Here is a 15,406-nt window from a genome sequence, read left to right as displayed (position 1 = left end):
CATATCTTGTCTATTTATATATAAACAGTTAATATATGTCACATACTAGTCAGGTTTTAAAAACCTCACATCTAAAGTAGAAATTTAAGCTATCTTAGCAAGGAGAAAAATTTTCCCCCTTAGTCGTTAGAGTAAAAAGGTATAGAATATAAAGCATAATGTTGTAATAGGAAAAAAGACCAACTCATATGAAAAGCAGTAATAGTTATTAAATTATAAACTTTATAAGCTATTTGATCGATATTTGCCTAGTATATGAATTTTCCATAATAGTTTCAATTTACACACATATTTTCAATCTGAGAGAATAACTAAAGCAAAATTTAGGACTCATTGAACATAATTTAATGCTTTCTGTCATGTTAAGATATAACAAAAATAAAAGCATTATATTGTTGAAAAAATAAAATTCTAAGCATGCCATTAACATTTCATATTTCCAATTCATATAACCACTTAATATTAAGTCCACATCAAAGACACAGGAATGATGTTCATCATAATAAAGAATATAACAGAATGACAATTAACTTGAATTTTATAGCATAATCATATTTAATATTTGACACAGCAGCCCAAGAGCATGGTGTAGTAATTGTATCAATTATTTTTCCTGAAGATTTTAACTCTGTAAAATGAAACAAAGGTATAGGTCTTTAGGCAGAGGTAATATGTAATGTTAAGAACACATCATAAAGCATTACACCAGGCTTATTTATAGAGATCACTGCAAATGGTTAACAACCGTGGCATTCACTGTATTTTGTGATGCAAATACTGACTTTTAAAAGTACCTGAAAAGTTTACTTTATTAACAGTTGTTAAGTTTAGGGGATTGGTACTTATGCACAGTTAGACAAAGATACTGATGTACCTACCAATCTACAAAACCACCCAATGGAACAGGTCCACATTTACATTTTACATTAAATGTACCTGCCAATATACAAGAACTACTGAATGGAACAGGTTCAGTTTGGGAAACACTCTAAGTTGAATTCACAAAGAAAGCAAGCCCATCTAAGTGCAAAAATACCCAAGCTATTAATCTTTTTTCATGAAGGAAGTATTTATTTTCACTTGCACTGAAAAACTAGAGTCCACTTAGAAGTCGTATTTTTAAAGTACAAATTATTATGTTCATTTTACTCACTGCTTTGTCTCTACAGTTAGAGGACTGCCTGACACAAAGCATCTGCATTGTGCATCTGCACAAGAACTTTTCAGAGGAATGGTAACAGCCATTTGACTGCCATAGTACTTTTTAATTTTATTGTGCTTTCGAGTAAGCTGGGGAACTGTGACAAAGGGTTGGGGATAATGAGAGTTTGGAAAACATGACAGTGAGGTAACAAGAAAAAAAGAATGGGACACAAGAGGAAAAGCATGCAAAGGGAATTGGAATTATTTAGTTAAAAGAATAGGGTGATGTTCCCTCCTTGCCCTCTAAAACAAGTTTGCAGATATTCACTTGGAAACCACTGTCAAATGGTCTTTATAGTTAACTTTCACACTATAGCAATAAAAAGACAAGTTCCTAGAATACTTTCCTTTCCTTTCTATCATTACCAGAATAATTATTTCAAAGAACAGAAACAGAAAAACTATGTATTCTTTAATCAACATTCCTAAGTCCAATGGCATACAAAACGAAAAGTATGATAGGGATCAGATTACATAGGAAGTAAAAGAAGAAAAAAAAAAGTAAGGATGTACAACATTCTGCAGATGGAAGGAACAGAGAAACTGAGCAGAAGTGACATAAAAATTCTTAAAGGGACAAAAGGAGACAGAATAGGAGAGTCATAGAGTAGAAGTATCTCCAATCAGATTCATTCCAGTGTCTCACCTTCAACTCCATTTTGGCTACAAATTAGAGGAGATTGGCTATCCATACAACAAAAAAGATATCATAAAAAAGAACTGACTACCATACTTACATTTAAAAATTAACTCAAAATGGATCAAAAACTTATGTATTAAAGACAAAACTATACAATTCTTAGGAAAAAAACCAGGGACATTTTCACAGCACTATATTTGGCGATGTTTTCTAGCATACAACACCAACAGCATGGACAACAAAGAAAAAAATAGATGAATTTGGACTTTATCAAAATTTAAAACTTTTGCACATCAAAAGACACCATCAAGAGAGTGAAAAGACAACTCTGAGAGTTCACAGAATGGGAGAAAATATTTGCAAATTATGTATCAGAGAAAGGATTAATATATAGAACACATGAAAAACTCCTGCCACTCAACTGCACAATGAAAACAATTCAAAAATGGGCAAAGGGCTTGAACAGACATTTCCCCAAGGAAGACAAATAGCCAAAAGTGCACAAAAAGATGTTCAATGTCACTAATCGTTATAAACACGAAAATCCAAACCAAATGAGATACCCATTAGGTTAGCTTAATAAACATTTTTTAAAAACAGAAAGTAACAAATGTTGGTGAGGACGTGGAAAAACTAGAACCACTATACAACTCTGGTAAGAATGTAAAATGGTATAGCCCTTCTGGAAAATGGTTGGACAGTTAGAAAATTAAACAAAGAGTTACCATATATAAAAGCATCAAGAGGCTCCAGTGAGAGAGCCAGGCCACAACTGTCCCAATCCCCCATTAGTCTCTATAATCTACAGGTGTCATTTTTATACACCATTCCCTTTTATTTAGATTAACTTCTGTTCTATTTCTATTTTGTTGCCAGCAGGTCCAATTTAATTCAGTATTTGTTTCCTACTTACTATATACAGGCATATACTTTTCTCCATGTGGTAAGGGATATTAATAGAATGAATATGGAATTGGGATTTTTTTCCCCATGTTTTAGAGTTAAATGCACTTTTGTAATGGGAAGTATTGTGGTGCAAGTAGAAAACTTGAACAATTAAAAAAAATGTACCCACAGTCCTAGGTGTAGCTATATTCCAGAAGGTCAAATCCCTTTGGCTCCAAAAAAGAATTTGGAAAAATTCAGTATAAGAAAAGTGACTCAAATTAGGACTGGAAAAATAGGAACAAAATGTAAAAGTAGTTAAAATGGATACCAGAAAGATAAAAGAAGAGCACAATTTTACAGAAGAAAACACACAGGCAAGAAGAGACAAAAGCGGATAATTGAGGAATGGCAGTAAAAGAAAATAAACAAGAAAAACAGTTGATGCTGTTGCAGCTGGAACACAAGTGAAAATTATCATGGAAGGAGCGATCAGCTGGGTAAAATACCCCTGAGAAAGCAAGTAACAAGAGTTCAGGAAATAAGGATGGAATTCAGCTAGATGGGGTCACTAGTGACAGGGAGGTGTGATAGGGGCAAAAGCCCTATTGGAATGGGTTTTCACAAAACGACAGGAGAGAAATTGGGTGACAAGTGTAAACTCAAAGATTTTTGCTAGGTGGCAAATGAAGCAAAAGAAATGACACAGTAGGAAAAAGCAGGGAAAGCTCAAGTGAGTTTTGAGATGAGAGAAATAACCACAGGTCCAGACATGGATGATTCAGAATAGAGTGAGAAATTGACAACAGAGAAGAAGAAAAGGGAGAATTTCTGGACCCGTGTCTCTGATTTAGGCAAGAAGGCATGAAATTTAGAAGACTGGCTTGAGGGCAGGCCCAGTGGCCCTGTGGTTTAGCCCCGCCTTCAGCCTGGGGTGTGACCCTGGAGACCAGGGATCTAGTCCCACGTCAGGCTCCCTGCATGGAGCCTGCTTCTCCCTCTCTCTCTCTCTCTCTCTCTCTCTCGATCTGTGTCTGTCATGAATAAATAAAATCTTTAAAAAAAAAAAGACGACGACGACTGGCTTGAGATAGTATAGTAGCATGCTTGTTCACTGATGACTTCAAAGATGAGGCAGAGAATGTGGCAGCAGATGCTAGTAAGAAGGTAGATGTGGAAGCTATAGAAATCCTCCTCTCATTTCATTCTTTCAATGAGGTCATAAAGTAAGGTCACTAACTGCAAGTGAGGATGGGGAAGAGATGCTGATTAGTTGAGTAGCTAAGAAACAGTATGAAACAGTCTTTTGAGAGACTGAATGGAAGAGGGACATATCTTGGCCACTTGAAGTTCATAGTCACAAATTTATTTTTTTAACAAAGCTAAACTTATGCACAACTCATTTCTGTTATTAAACAAACATATTTTTAAAGATGTTATTAGAGAGAGAGAGCACAAGCAGGGAGGGAGAAGCAGACTCCCCGCTGAGCAGGGAGCCTGATGTGGGGCTCTACCCCAGGACCCTGGGACCATGACCTGAGCCAAAGGCAGATGCTCAACCAATGAGCCACCCAGGCACTCCCACAGTCATGAATTTGAAAGAAGTCAACATGGTTTTTTGCTTTCTTCAGCCAGGATCAGCTGCACAGGCCAGGAGTAAGAGTGTGAGACTGAAGCAGTGTTCTAGTGGTAAACCACTTCTTCATATCTTCAGTCCAAGAATAATATCCTGCATATGATATTGAACTTATGTATGCCAAACAAAGGAATAGATGTTTGTTAAAAAGCAGCTGAATGTTAGCATAAAAAATGGGTTTGAACCCATTTGTGAAAGCTTTTGATCACTCCCCCATCCCCATTCCCTCAAAAGAGAAGCCAGTTTGCTTAGAGAAGTATTTTTATAACAGATACATTTTTATTTCAAGTAATATACTTAAGTATATTTTATCTTATTTTCAGTTTCCTATAACTTATAAAATGGAACAGAACTTGTTATTTAGGAGTTTTACAGTTGAAATTTCAGTGTTGCTTTTCCTTTTTTATTCGGGGTATCCTCTTAATGGAGCTGATGAACCTCAATATTAAAAAATTTTCTAATCAAATTCCCAACCCCTTGATTATGGAAAGCCAAACTGGAAACAGAAAAAACATATCAGCCTCAATACATAATACAGTACTGATGTATTTTTAAATCCCAAGCCAAGCAGTCTAGATAGCCAAAATACACTTAGCTATATCACTGAACAGGGATAAACCCAACATGCACAACAGAGATCATAGCAGTTGAATTTCAAAGTGTAACTTTCAAAAAATACCATCTCATATTTATGGCATGACTTAGAAACTTGAGAATGAAAGTGATCAATTAGGTAATGGTACTAAAAAATAAAAACTTCTATAAAATATTAACATCACTATGAGAAAACAGAAAGCCTACTATAAAAAATTACTGAAGTACGATTATAACTTTTAAAAACATGAGCTATGTACCTTAAAAGACTAAAAGAGAACATACTATAATATTAATAGTTGTCTTTCTATTTTAATATATTTTGCCATTTTTCTAGATTGAACGTTCTGTTTAGAAGAGTTGAAACAATTTATAAAAAAGCACTGACTTTTCTCCAACAAATCTACTTGTATTGGACAATAGTTGTATATTCGGGCACCTCATCTGAAAAATTCTATAGGAGTGTTATACATTTATAAGCCATTATATGGCTTAAGATCCAGAGTTCTGGCTATTTTCCAGAAAACTGGATGTAAGCCTATAATTTTTTTTTTTTTTTGTGGTGGTGGTAATAAAAAAACAAATTGGCCCAAACACTATCTTTTGTGTAGCAAAAATTAACATTTTTCAGTTGGAAAATAGGGGTACAAATGAAAATTATATTAATGTAAATGTTTACACAGCACTTTAGAAAAAGGGGAAAATATAGAAATTACCAGAACAAGAGTATTTTTTAAAGAAAGATACTCTTAAGAAAAATGTCTTCACTAGAAAGTGACCTTTCAGATCAAACAAAATTCATATATATAGCTCCATATAAAATGTCCTAAATTGCTATAGTAATGAATGACTGCCACTGAAGATTAAACTATTTTCATGAACTTTCATGCATAAATCTTCATTTCTAATTTCATGACTCATAAGCGTAAATTCAAAGATCAAGCTGAAGATCCCCGGAATGATAGGCAATTTGTTGTAGAACTGATGAGGATTTGTTGCAGTCCTCATTAGATTAGATTCAGACATGAAGGAGCAGCAAAAATCATAATTATTGCTTATTCATCAATAAGAGACTGGTTATTACTGCAGAGAGAAATAAGAGTATTGTTCTATTGACTAAAAGAAAATTAACTGCTAATCTACAGTTTTCTCTCCGATGCTGGAGTGTGGAGAGATCCACTCTACAGGTCTTCATCAAGTTGGTCAGTTTTCTTCTTTGAAAGTTCAGACCATATAAATGCTTGAGGTGTAAGAAGTAGATGGCATCCTTCTCAGTAACATAAGCTTGTTTTGTTGAACTAGGTCTCATTTGCTTTTCTGTATTATTAAAAACCTGAAGGCCTCAATTTAAAGTCTTCCCCCTTATCCTACCCAACCCCCTACCAGTTTGAAAGCTAAAATATCGATATTCTCTCTCTACTCTCGAAAATCCACGTGTTCTAGGGTGAGATTAGTCAGTCTTCTCTTAGCAAACAGAAAGCTCTATCTTCCTTGCAGAATAATTTAATGAATGTCTCAATTCTTCCACCTACTAAACCTCTTTTCTGTTTAATGAGATAACAGAAAATAATCAAGCCCTGATAATGGTTCAAGTTGGAGAACAGTAAATTCTGTCACAAAATTTAAAGTATTTAATAAAGGCCATTAGAAAATAAACCAGCAGAGTAGGACTAAAGAACTGAAAGGAGAGGTAAAAGATGATGTGGCTTATCTATCTGTGGGCATTACTCAGTAATTATTAATTTTCCTGATTCAATTTTTTCCTTCCTAATTTTAAACTAACATGTTCAACTTTTACAGTTACATTATAGGCATAAATGGAACTCCCTCTACATTTATATTAATAAGATCACTTAGTAAGATCAAAATGATTAAATATCAAAGACTGGGCAAAATATTCTTATAGCAGATATATCTGAGATATCAAGTATCTTCCTTTGAATATGATCATTAATAGCCAGCCCTTTAGGTGAGGAAAATCATGCACCACAGAGGCAGCTAAGAGCCAACAGACAAAAGAATAAATTACACATGATGCTGAAACTGATTATTTGGAAAAGCTTATGCTCCAGGACAACACTTATGATAACAGTATTCTTAAAATTGAAAACTTTGTTAACTCTGCTGGTCAGAAATAATAAAGAACGGGTCCCAAACAAAACTTCTAAACGTTTCCTTTTGACTTAAATTGTTATTTTCTTCCAAGCATCAGAATGGATGAGAACTGTACTTTTCTCTAAATAAGAAAGATTAGCCATGCTTCTAGAGCTTCCCATTGCCACAATAGGACGACATAAAATAGACTTTTAAGAAAAAGAGACTATACAGCTTTGTTAAGAAACAGACTTTGAGATGATGTTTTCTTAATAGCTTTCCAAATCACAGAATACAATTTAAATAAAAAGCATGGGAACTATATTCCTCCTTGAAGACACAAGGCACACCATGAAACCACCACTTAAGATTCCTATGGTGAACTTTTCAAGGGCAACAACCCTATTATAGACTGTATTTCAAATATAATATCAAATACTCCAAAATGAATTGTTTTTTCTTAAAAGATCATCTAAGTGACCAGATCCTAAAATGGGCTTGCCAATTTTGGATAAAATTCAAATACTAAATTTCTCTGGGTAAGCCAAAGAAAACTTGTGTAAGAAAAGAATTTAAGCCACTGAACACAACCTAAAACCAAATCTTAGTCTTGCCTTTCATTCCTAGGATTACCAGCAGTCAGAAAGTATACTCTATTTTAGTTAAGCAGACTTGCTTAGACTTCTAACATATTGTCTCAAACAGACAAATTTCAGAGGCTTCTGAACAAGGCTGTAATATAAGAGCTGTTAATGAGGAAATAAAGGCCTCTTAAAATGGCTAAAGCTTATTAAGAAACTGCGACTCTAAAATCCCTGCCTACTAAAGGAAAGAAATATGACTTAAGATTACAGAGAAGAGGTTATTGTGGCAATGTAGTTGAAAATGCAAGAGCAAGAAGCCTAGTAGACATCAAGACGCTCTTTAAAAAAGATTTTTCTATCATTTCCCCAATAATATTGCCTCTGTTAATTTACATGTATAACATAAAAAGCAACTGTATGGATTTCAGTTTTCTAAACACTAAGGGTATCTTCTGAGTATTAAAAACAGTAAGTAGGAAGTCACTACGCGAGGCATTTACATGCTAAAATCTATGTATTTTTTTATATGGTACTATGACCTCAATTAGAATATTGATAATGTAATTTGTTAATTCAATTTTAAAATAGAAAATTATTTTATAAGTGTTTTCAGGTAGTAATCACTAGCTAAAACTCAAGTTACCTCACATTCCATCCGCAGTAATGCACCAAGTAAAGGACCTCTCCACCTTCGACATCAGAATCTTTAATACTAGCTTCATACATTTTTTGATTTTTCCCTCGTCCATACCGCACTTGGACTTTCATGCCTGGTGGATAGCATTCAAACTCCTCTTCCTCATTGTTGTCATCATCCTCTTCATCCTCTTCCTCCTCCTCCTCCTCCTCCTCTTCTGCTTCTTCATCATCTTCATCTTCCTCTTTATTCGTTTCATCTCTTGAAAGGTTTAAAAAATTGCAGTTAATAAAAGACACCTCATAAGCTTTTCAGTTCCAAACCACATAAAATGATAAAAATTGTGGCTGTGACTGCTCCGGGAACAGCAGGTTCTGTGTGTATGAAATTCTGAGTTTCAATGTAATGGTAAAAACTAAAACTGTATAAGATGACCATGGTTACAGAAAGATACATTTAGAGAAAATGAAGATTGAAAAATGCATTAAAAGAAAATTTCCAATAGCCAGAAGAATAGAAGTTGTGTAAGAAACTAGTAAGGGCGACTATATAACAACTTTTCCATGTTTATTATAAGTGTTTTACACAGAAGCGTTGACAAAAACAAAAATCATTACACCTCATAGCCATTTTCAGACTAAAAATTACTTTTATTCAAATATTTCCATCCTCAGGATGTTTAAAACAAAAACTTTTACTAGCCAACAGCTGGTCTTTCTTACTGAGTTCCAAAGGTGTTCCAACCAAAATTTTAAATGTTATGCTAACTGATATTTTACCTTTCACAGTAATATTTGACTAACTTCACTATCACATCAAGTTTTTTTTTCTATTCTAAACTTAGCTACAATTTCTTCTTTACTGCAAATTTATTGAAAGTCTTCTACTACCTTGAAAAAAAAAAAGTCTTCTACCAATTCTCTCAACTTTAAAGTTCCAATGAAATACGTATATGAGGCCAAATCCAAGTAATATGAAACCAAAAGTCAAATCATTCTAGAAGCAGCACTGCAACTATTTCAAAATTCTCAATATTTTGTGCTTTTTAAAACTGAGCATTTACATTCATTCTATATTAGTCAAAAATATGTATACTAAACAAGTTGGAGAAAATCTTAAATTATAAATCTTTCCAAAGACTAGAATTATTTTTAAAAAATCTTCAATATGAAATTCAACTATATTTACTTCTAAGTTTTCATCTGTTGTGCACAGTATAAAAACTGTGTCTATACTTATTATAATTTTTCTCTCAAAAAGAATCCATCACTTTAAAGCTGACAAAGATCATAAAACAGAACCGCAAGACAGCTAAGTACGCTTTAAAAATTGATGAATATTTATATAAAAAGCTTTCTCTACTGTTAATGTTTTATATTCTTATATGCAAACTTCTTAGCAATAACATATTTTATTATCATTCCTAATTATGCAGTTGTGTAAGCAACAAAAATAATCTATAGTAATACTAGCAACACCAAAATGGTTTTTTATTCTCCTAGCTCTTTCCTTCTACATGGTGAGGCAGAAGGGATGAAGGGAAGCCTTGTGAAATTAAGTCTAAGTTTACAAAAGTAACAAATGCATTAGTTTTCTCTGAAATACATCACAAAGTCTACAAAATCTCAAGAATTATTTCTGTTTTTAAAGATTCATTTATATTCAAATGATTAGGTACTTAAAAATTAAGACCTAAACAAAATCAGATATAATCTGAGACAAAAAATAGGAACTCTATTATTAAAAATACATTAACATGTCTATAATGAAGAAATAATTGTTAGTAAGGCTAAAATGTCTAGGAAATTACCAGAAAAAGGTATTCTGGATGATAAATTATTATTAACAATTTTTAAATAAATGTTTATATATATATATAAATGCTTAAGATATTTTGGGGGGAAGAGTATTACTTGTTTAAATCATAAGCTTATATCTCTGTGTATCAGGGAGAAAAGGAAGTGTATTCTAATGGCCACAACAAAATTAGAAATTTATCATGCAACCAAGTATAATGAGAAAAGAGATTTATCATGTACCTCAGAATCATATAAGAGAAAAGAGATACAGAATAAAATGTCTTAAGTTTTTTTAAATAAAAACAAACTCTAAAAACTATGTCATACATTATACAGTGCACTGAACACAACTGATAAATGCCAATAATAGCAAACACAACCCTACTTTAAAGTGGCAGCCAGGTCAATCTTTATTTTAATCTGGAATAAAACCCTAATACTCTGCAAAAATAAAGCAAACAAAAATTTAAAATAAAATTCTCACACTGAATATCAACCTCAGACACAAACCAAATGAAAAGCACTTAAGTAATATACTAAAGTATAAAAAAGCAAACAGGGATCCCTGGGTGGCGCAGCGGTTTGGCGCCTGCCTTTGGCCCAGGGCACGATCCTGGAGACCCGGGATCGAATCCCACATCAGGCTCCCGGTGCGTGGAGCCTGCTTCTCCCTCCGCCTGTGTCTCTGCCTCTCTCTCTCTCTCTGTGACTATCATAAATAAATAAAAAATTTAAAAAAAAAAAAAAAGCAAACAACACAATTACTATCAGGCAAATAAAATATTCTACTCCTTCCTCTAATAAATCAGTGGCAAAAATCAGAGGTAAATGCACTAAGCCAGATAGAACACAGAACAAAATATCCTTTGAAAGTATAAAATGTAGCCTGCATACAGAATTTAAAAATTAAATTTATATCACATCCACATGCACGCTGCATGCCATGTGTGTACCCACATATACACACACACACACACCTGTTTAAAGTTTATTGTTTAAAGAACTATACGCTGAGAAACCAAATGTATCAGTATTTTTCACCTGAATTCACAAAGAAATATCAAATTTTCCCAGTTTAATGACACACTCCTTACAATGAAACAAAAGTTTTTTTAAATCTATAATTTGTTAATAACTACTATAGGCCAGGCACTGAACCTGGCATTTCATCTGAACTAACTTATTTATCTCCTACACCTGGACTATGAGAAAAGGACATGGAAAGTTCCTGGTAGTAGCTAATTTCTTAGAAAAAGTTTACATGCTAGAGAAATACATAAGATTCTTTATAACTGTAAAAATTTTCTATTGCACTTACCTAATAAAATTCAGAAATCAATCTTGGACATTCCCAACACATAATAATTCTAAAGAATATCTACCAAATTAGGGCAGTCACACCAGGAAGATTTCAGTTTGTGGTATGATACATTTATAAATATATGTAGTAAATTAAAGAGTATATATATTTGAAGAACTTTTTAAAACCTATAATATATAGTTTATACTATAAAATAAGCTGAAACACCAACTTGAAAATTTAATTAGTAACAAAAAGAAAAATAGGCTTGTCACAGTGCCTCCTACACAGTAAATATTTCAGAAATATATGCAGATTTAAAATCAGATTTTTAGGCAAAAAGCTGAATCTTATTAAGTTTCTTAAGAGTTGAAATGGTCTCCAGTAGCAGCAGCGAGGAGTACTTCAAAAACACATGTGCACAAAAAAACTACAACCAAGTATAATGAGAAAACATACTATATTCATCTACACCCAGGTTTTTCCTTCCATGTTTATCTGCATGCTGCAGCCAAAATTTCAGAAGACTCTAAAATGATCAAGAGATTTTAGGCAAAAAGCTAAGTACTTACTAAGTTTCTTAATAGCTGAAATAATCTCCAATTAGTAGTTAGGAGTATCTGATACACACATTTGTACAAAAAGATATTTAACCAAGTACACTAAACAAACATCTTTCACTATATTCAGGAAGCATATTTTGCTTCCCGTCCCTTGCTTGTCCGCTTGCTGTGGCCAAATTTCAGAAAAATACTAAAATGATCAAAAACATTTGGTTGTACTTATTTAAATGGACCATTAACAATGGAGATGTTTAGGTTTTCTAAACCTCAGAAATAAGACCAGATGCCAAAATTCACCTACAAAATCCAGGGATCCAGTGGCAGTGCATAAATTACATTGCTAAATAAGTAAGTTCATCATTCCAAACTAACCAAAACAAGTAATTGCTACTGTCACATTAAACACAATATAACAATCTTGGCCTTTTGAAACTATTAGCACTTTTCCATTTTTACTTTTTGCTTAAGAAATTAATACATCTCTTAAAATCTAGAACCAACATACCATCTACAAAACATTACAGAAAGCCATCTTCCCAAATTTCTATTATCTGGTTATTCAGCAGAGCTTAATGTAGTAAGAAGTCCTTTTTTTCTAGCTCAAAATTTCATAAATTTCCATGATGAGAGCAAGAAGAATGGATCAAACCTTTTGCTACAAATTTGCATTAGCAGGGTCTCTGAAGGAGGCAAATGGTACTTACAAAAAAATGCAAACCACTCAATAATCCTATATTTTGTCAAATTTAGATTCAAACATACACACACAAAGAGCAAATTACAAGAATTCATTCAGCCAAAATGCATCTTAACCAAAAACAAATTTCTTACCCAGATTTTGCTTTTTCTTCTTCAGCTTCTACCTTTATGCTGAGGGATTCATCCATCCCAGTTGTCTCCTCATCTTTATCCTCCAGATTTTCATTTTCTTCTGTTTTTTTCATGTTAAGTTCTTTTTCCTGATCAGATTGTGTAGGTATAGATTCTAATAAATTCTTTTTACTTCCCTAGAAAAAGATCAGAGGAACTAAACCAACAAAAAGTATAAAATGCCAACCTAATTCCATGATCTAATTGTTACCAAAAGGAGGTAACAACCAATACTAACTTTGAGAAAGGTAGTAGTTATTTTATGAAACTCCTGTAATTTCTAAAATACTAAGCAAAAATAGCTAACAGCTAATTTTAAATTAAAAAGTAGCACTTAATAAAGAAAATACACAAAAAATAAAATATAACATTTTACGATAAATTAGCTATGAAAACTTTACAGATGATGTAGAAAATGTATCAAAGAAGGCATAGCACTATTAACAGTATCTGATTTACCAGAGAGGGCTTAATATTTTCCTTTCTTTCAATATCATCATCAGTAGGTTTTTCTTCTTTTGGTATTATATTTTCCTCATCTTCAATCTTTATTTCTTTGATTTCTGGTTCATTTTCTTCCTTAACTTTTATTTCTTTTACATTTTCACACTCCTTACATGGCTTGTTAACAACTTTCTCTGGCAATGCCATCTGGAATTCAATATTGGCCGACCTACAGTACTCCTCGAAACCATATAAGTATCTGGAAACATGAAGAGAAATTACATTTGGGAAAACATTTCAAAATACTGCTATAGAGTTATGGTTTTTAAAATGTGTTTATTTAAGTTCTCAGATACTGAGCCACATTAATATTCTCATTTATTATAGTTCAGTTCTTCCCAATCTTTTTAATCCAAATCAAAACATTTTTCAAAGAAAAAAAGTCATTTAAAAAACTATACCAGGGGGAATCCCTGGGTGGCGCAGCGGTTTGGCGCCTTCCTTTGGCCCAGGGCGCGATCCTGGAGATCCAGGATCGAATCCCATGTCGGGCTCCCGGTGCATGAAGCCTGCTTCTCCCTCTGCCTGTGTCTCTGCCTCTCTCTGTGTGTGTGTGTGTGTGTGTGTGACTATCATTAGAAAAAAAAAAAACCAACAACAACAAAAAAACTATACTAGGGGCACCTGGTGGTATAGTCCATTGAGCATCAGACTCTTGGTTTCAGCTCAGGTCTTGATCTCAGGGTCATGAGACCAAGCCCCATGTTGGGCTCCATGCTCAGCTCAGAGTCTTAAGATTCTCTCTTCCTCTCCCTCTGCCTATCCCCTCACCCTTTGCTCTCTCTCAAATAAATAAATCTTAAAAAAAAAAAACTACACTAAAAGTAAAAAGATAATCAGAATGTTAAATATTGTAACTGTAACAATAGTAGTTATTAAAGGTATTAGCATCAATGGGACACTTCTTCCACGCCAAGCACTAGTCCTTTTCACGTGAAATTTCATTTAATTCAATGAGGCAAGTATTATTATTCCTTACAAACAAGGAAACAGAAGCTTAGGAGAATAAATAAATGGTCCCAGGGACATAAAAGCTAATAACTGGCAGAACCAGGATTCAACCCTTGACTTTTTAAGGGATTTTTTTTTTTTAAGATTTTATTTATTTATTCATGAGAGACCAAGAGAGAGACAGAGAGGCAGAGACACACAGGCAGAGGGAGAAGCAGGCTCCATGCAGGGAGCCTGACGTGGGACTCAATCCCGGTTCTCCAGGATCACGCCCTGAGCTGAAGGTGGCGCTAAACCGCTGAGCCACCCAGGCTGCCCACACTTTGGCATTTTAAGCTCTACACAGTACTTTCCAAATTTACTTGGCCACAAAAACTTTTTTTATACAGTATCACATAGATCTAGTATTCGTATACTGTAGAGAATGCTATTATAAAGTGACTAGTCGAGTAAATTCTGATTTCTTCTTAGAAGAAATAATCAGCCTCACTTATAAATCTAACCTGCTTTCTAGGTAAAGTAGTGAATATAGGTATATCAAGAACAGTAACTTACTTTTTTTTTTTTTTTTTTTTTTGAGTAACTTACTTTTTATAAGCACATTTAACATTGTATCCTGCAGCTGAATTTAAGACAGGGATTCCAAGATCTTGGTAGACTTGTTTCCAAACAGCTCCACTTTCAATCTAACAGACAAAGTAAAATGAAAACTCCCAAGTTAAAAGGTGGACCTATAATAAAATTTGATTAATGTAGCATATATATGTTTATGTATGTTAGTTCTGGTCTCAAAGGAATAAAAAAAAAACAACTAGCTTAATAAATTCTAAATAAAAAATTTGGTTTACAATATTTTATAGTAACTTTTAATCTCAAAATTATAAATGTTGAAGTATTAGGCCATTTAATTTTTAAATTAACCCTAGCAAGTACAAAAGAAAATATTCAGATTTCTAAATCAAAACTTGTAATGAAGAGATATAGATAAAATTCTTTAAGTAGTATATTAGCTCCCATAAAACCTATAAGCTTAATAAATCAAAGCAGTTCTACAGAATACATTCCCCCCCCAGAATAATCATAACTGGATGGGCACCATACATGGCCACCATCATGGCAGCCTTAAGATAATTTCTTCAGTTCAAT

The 15,406-nt window shown here is 33.4% G+C and overlaps 1 protein-coding gene across 5 annotated transcripts in view; it reads right to left on the bottom strand.

Moving 5' to 3' along the window:
• ARID4B (AT-rich interaction domain 4B) overlaps positions 1–15,406 on the bottom strand; it is a 148,046-nt gene that overhangs the window by 32,982 nt on the left and 99,658 nt on the right. For 3 of the 5 annotated variants that reach the window (XR_012001063.1, XM_072755938.1, XM_072755939.1), the window contains exons 14-17: positions 14,849–14,946; positions 13,265–13,508; positions 12,767–12,942; positions 8,280–8,534 (exon numbers count right to left, since the gene is read on the bottom strand). Coding sequence is in view for 4 of the 5 variants with exons in the window: in XM_072755938.1 (XP_072612039.1) it covers positions 8,280–8,534; positions 12,767–12,942; positions 13,265–13,508; positions 14,849–14,946 (773 nt within the window). In the remaining variant the exon portion in view is untranslated. The remainder of the gene's footprint in view (positions 1–8,279; positions 8,535–12,766; positions 12,943–13,264; positions 13,509–14,848; positions 14,947–15,406) is intronic. The other 2 variants (XM_072755940.1, XM_072755941.1) reach the window with 2 other exon arrangements.

The sequence above is a fragment of the Vulpes vulpes genome, chromosome 4 (assembly GCF_048418805.1).
Source record: "Vulpes vulpes isolate BD-2025 chromosome 4, VulVul3, whole genome shotgun sequence".
Taxonomy (NCBI): Eukaryota; Metazoa; Chordata; class Mammalia; order Carnivora; family Canidae; genus Vulpes; species Vulpes vulpes.
This window is presented reverse-complemented; position numbering and strand designations above follow the sequence as displayed.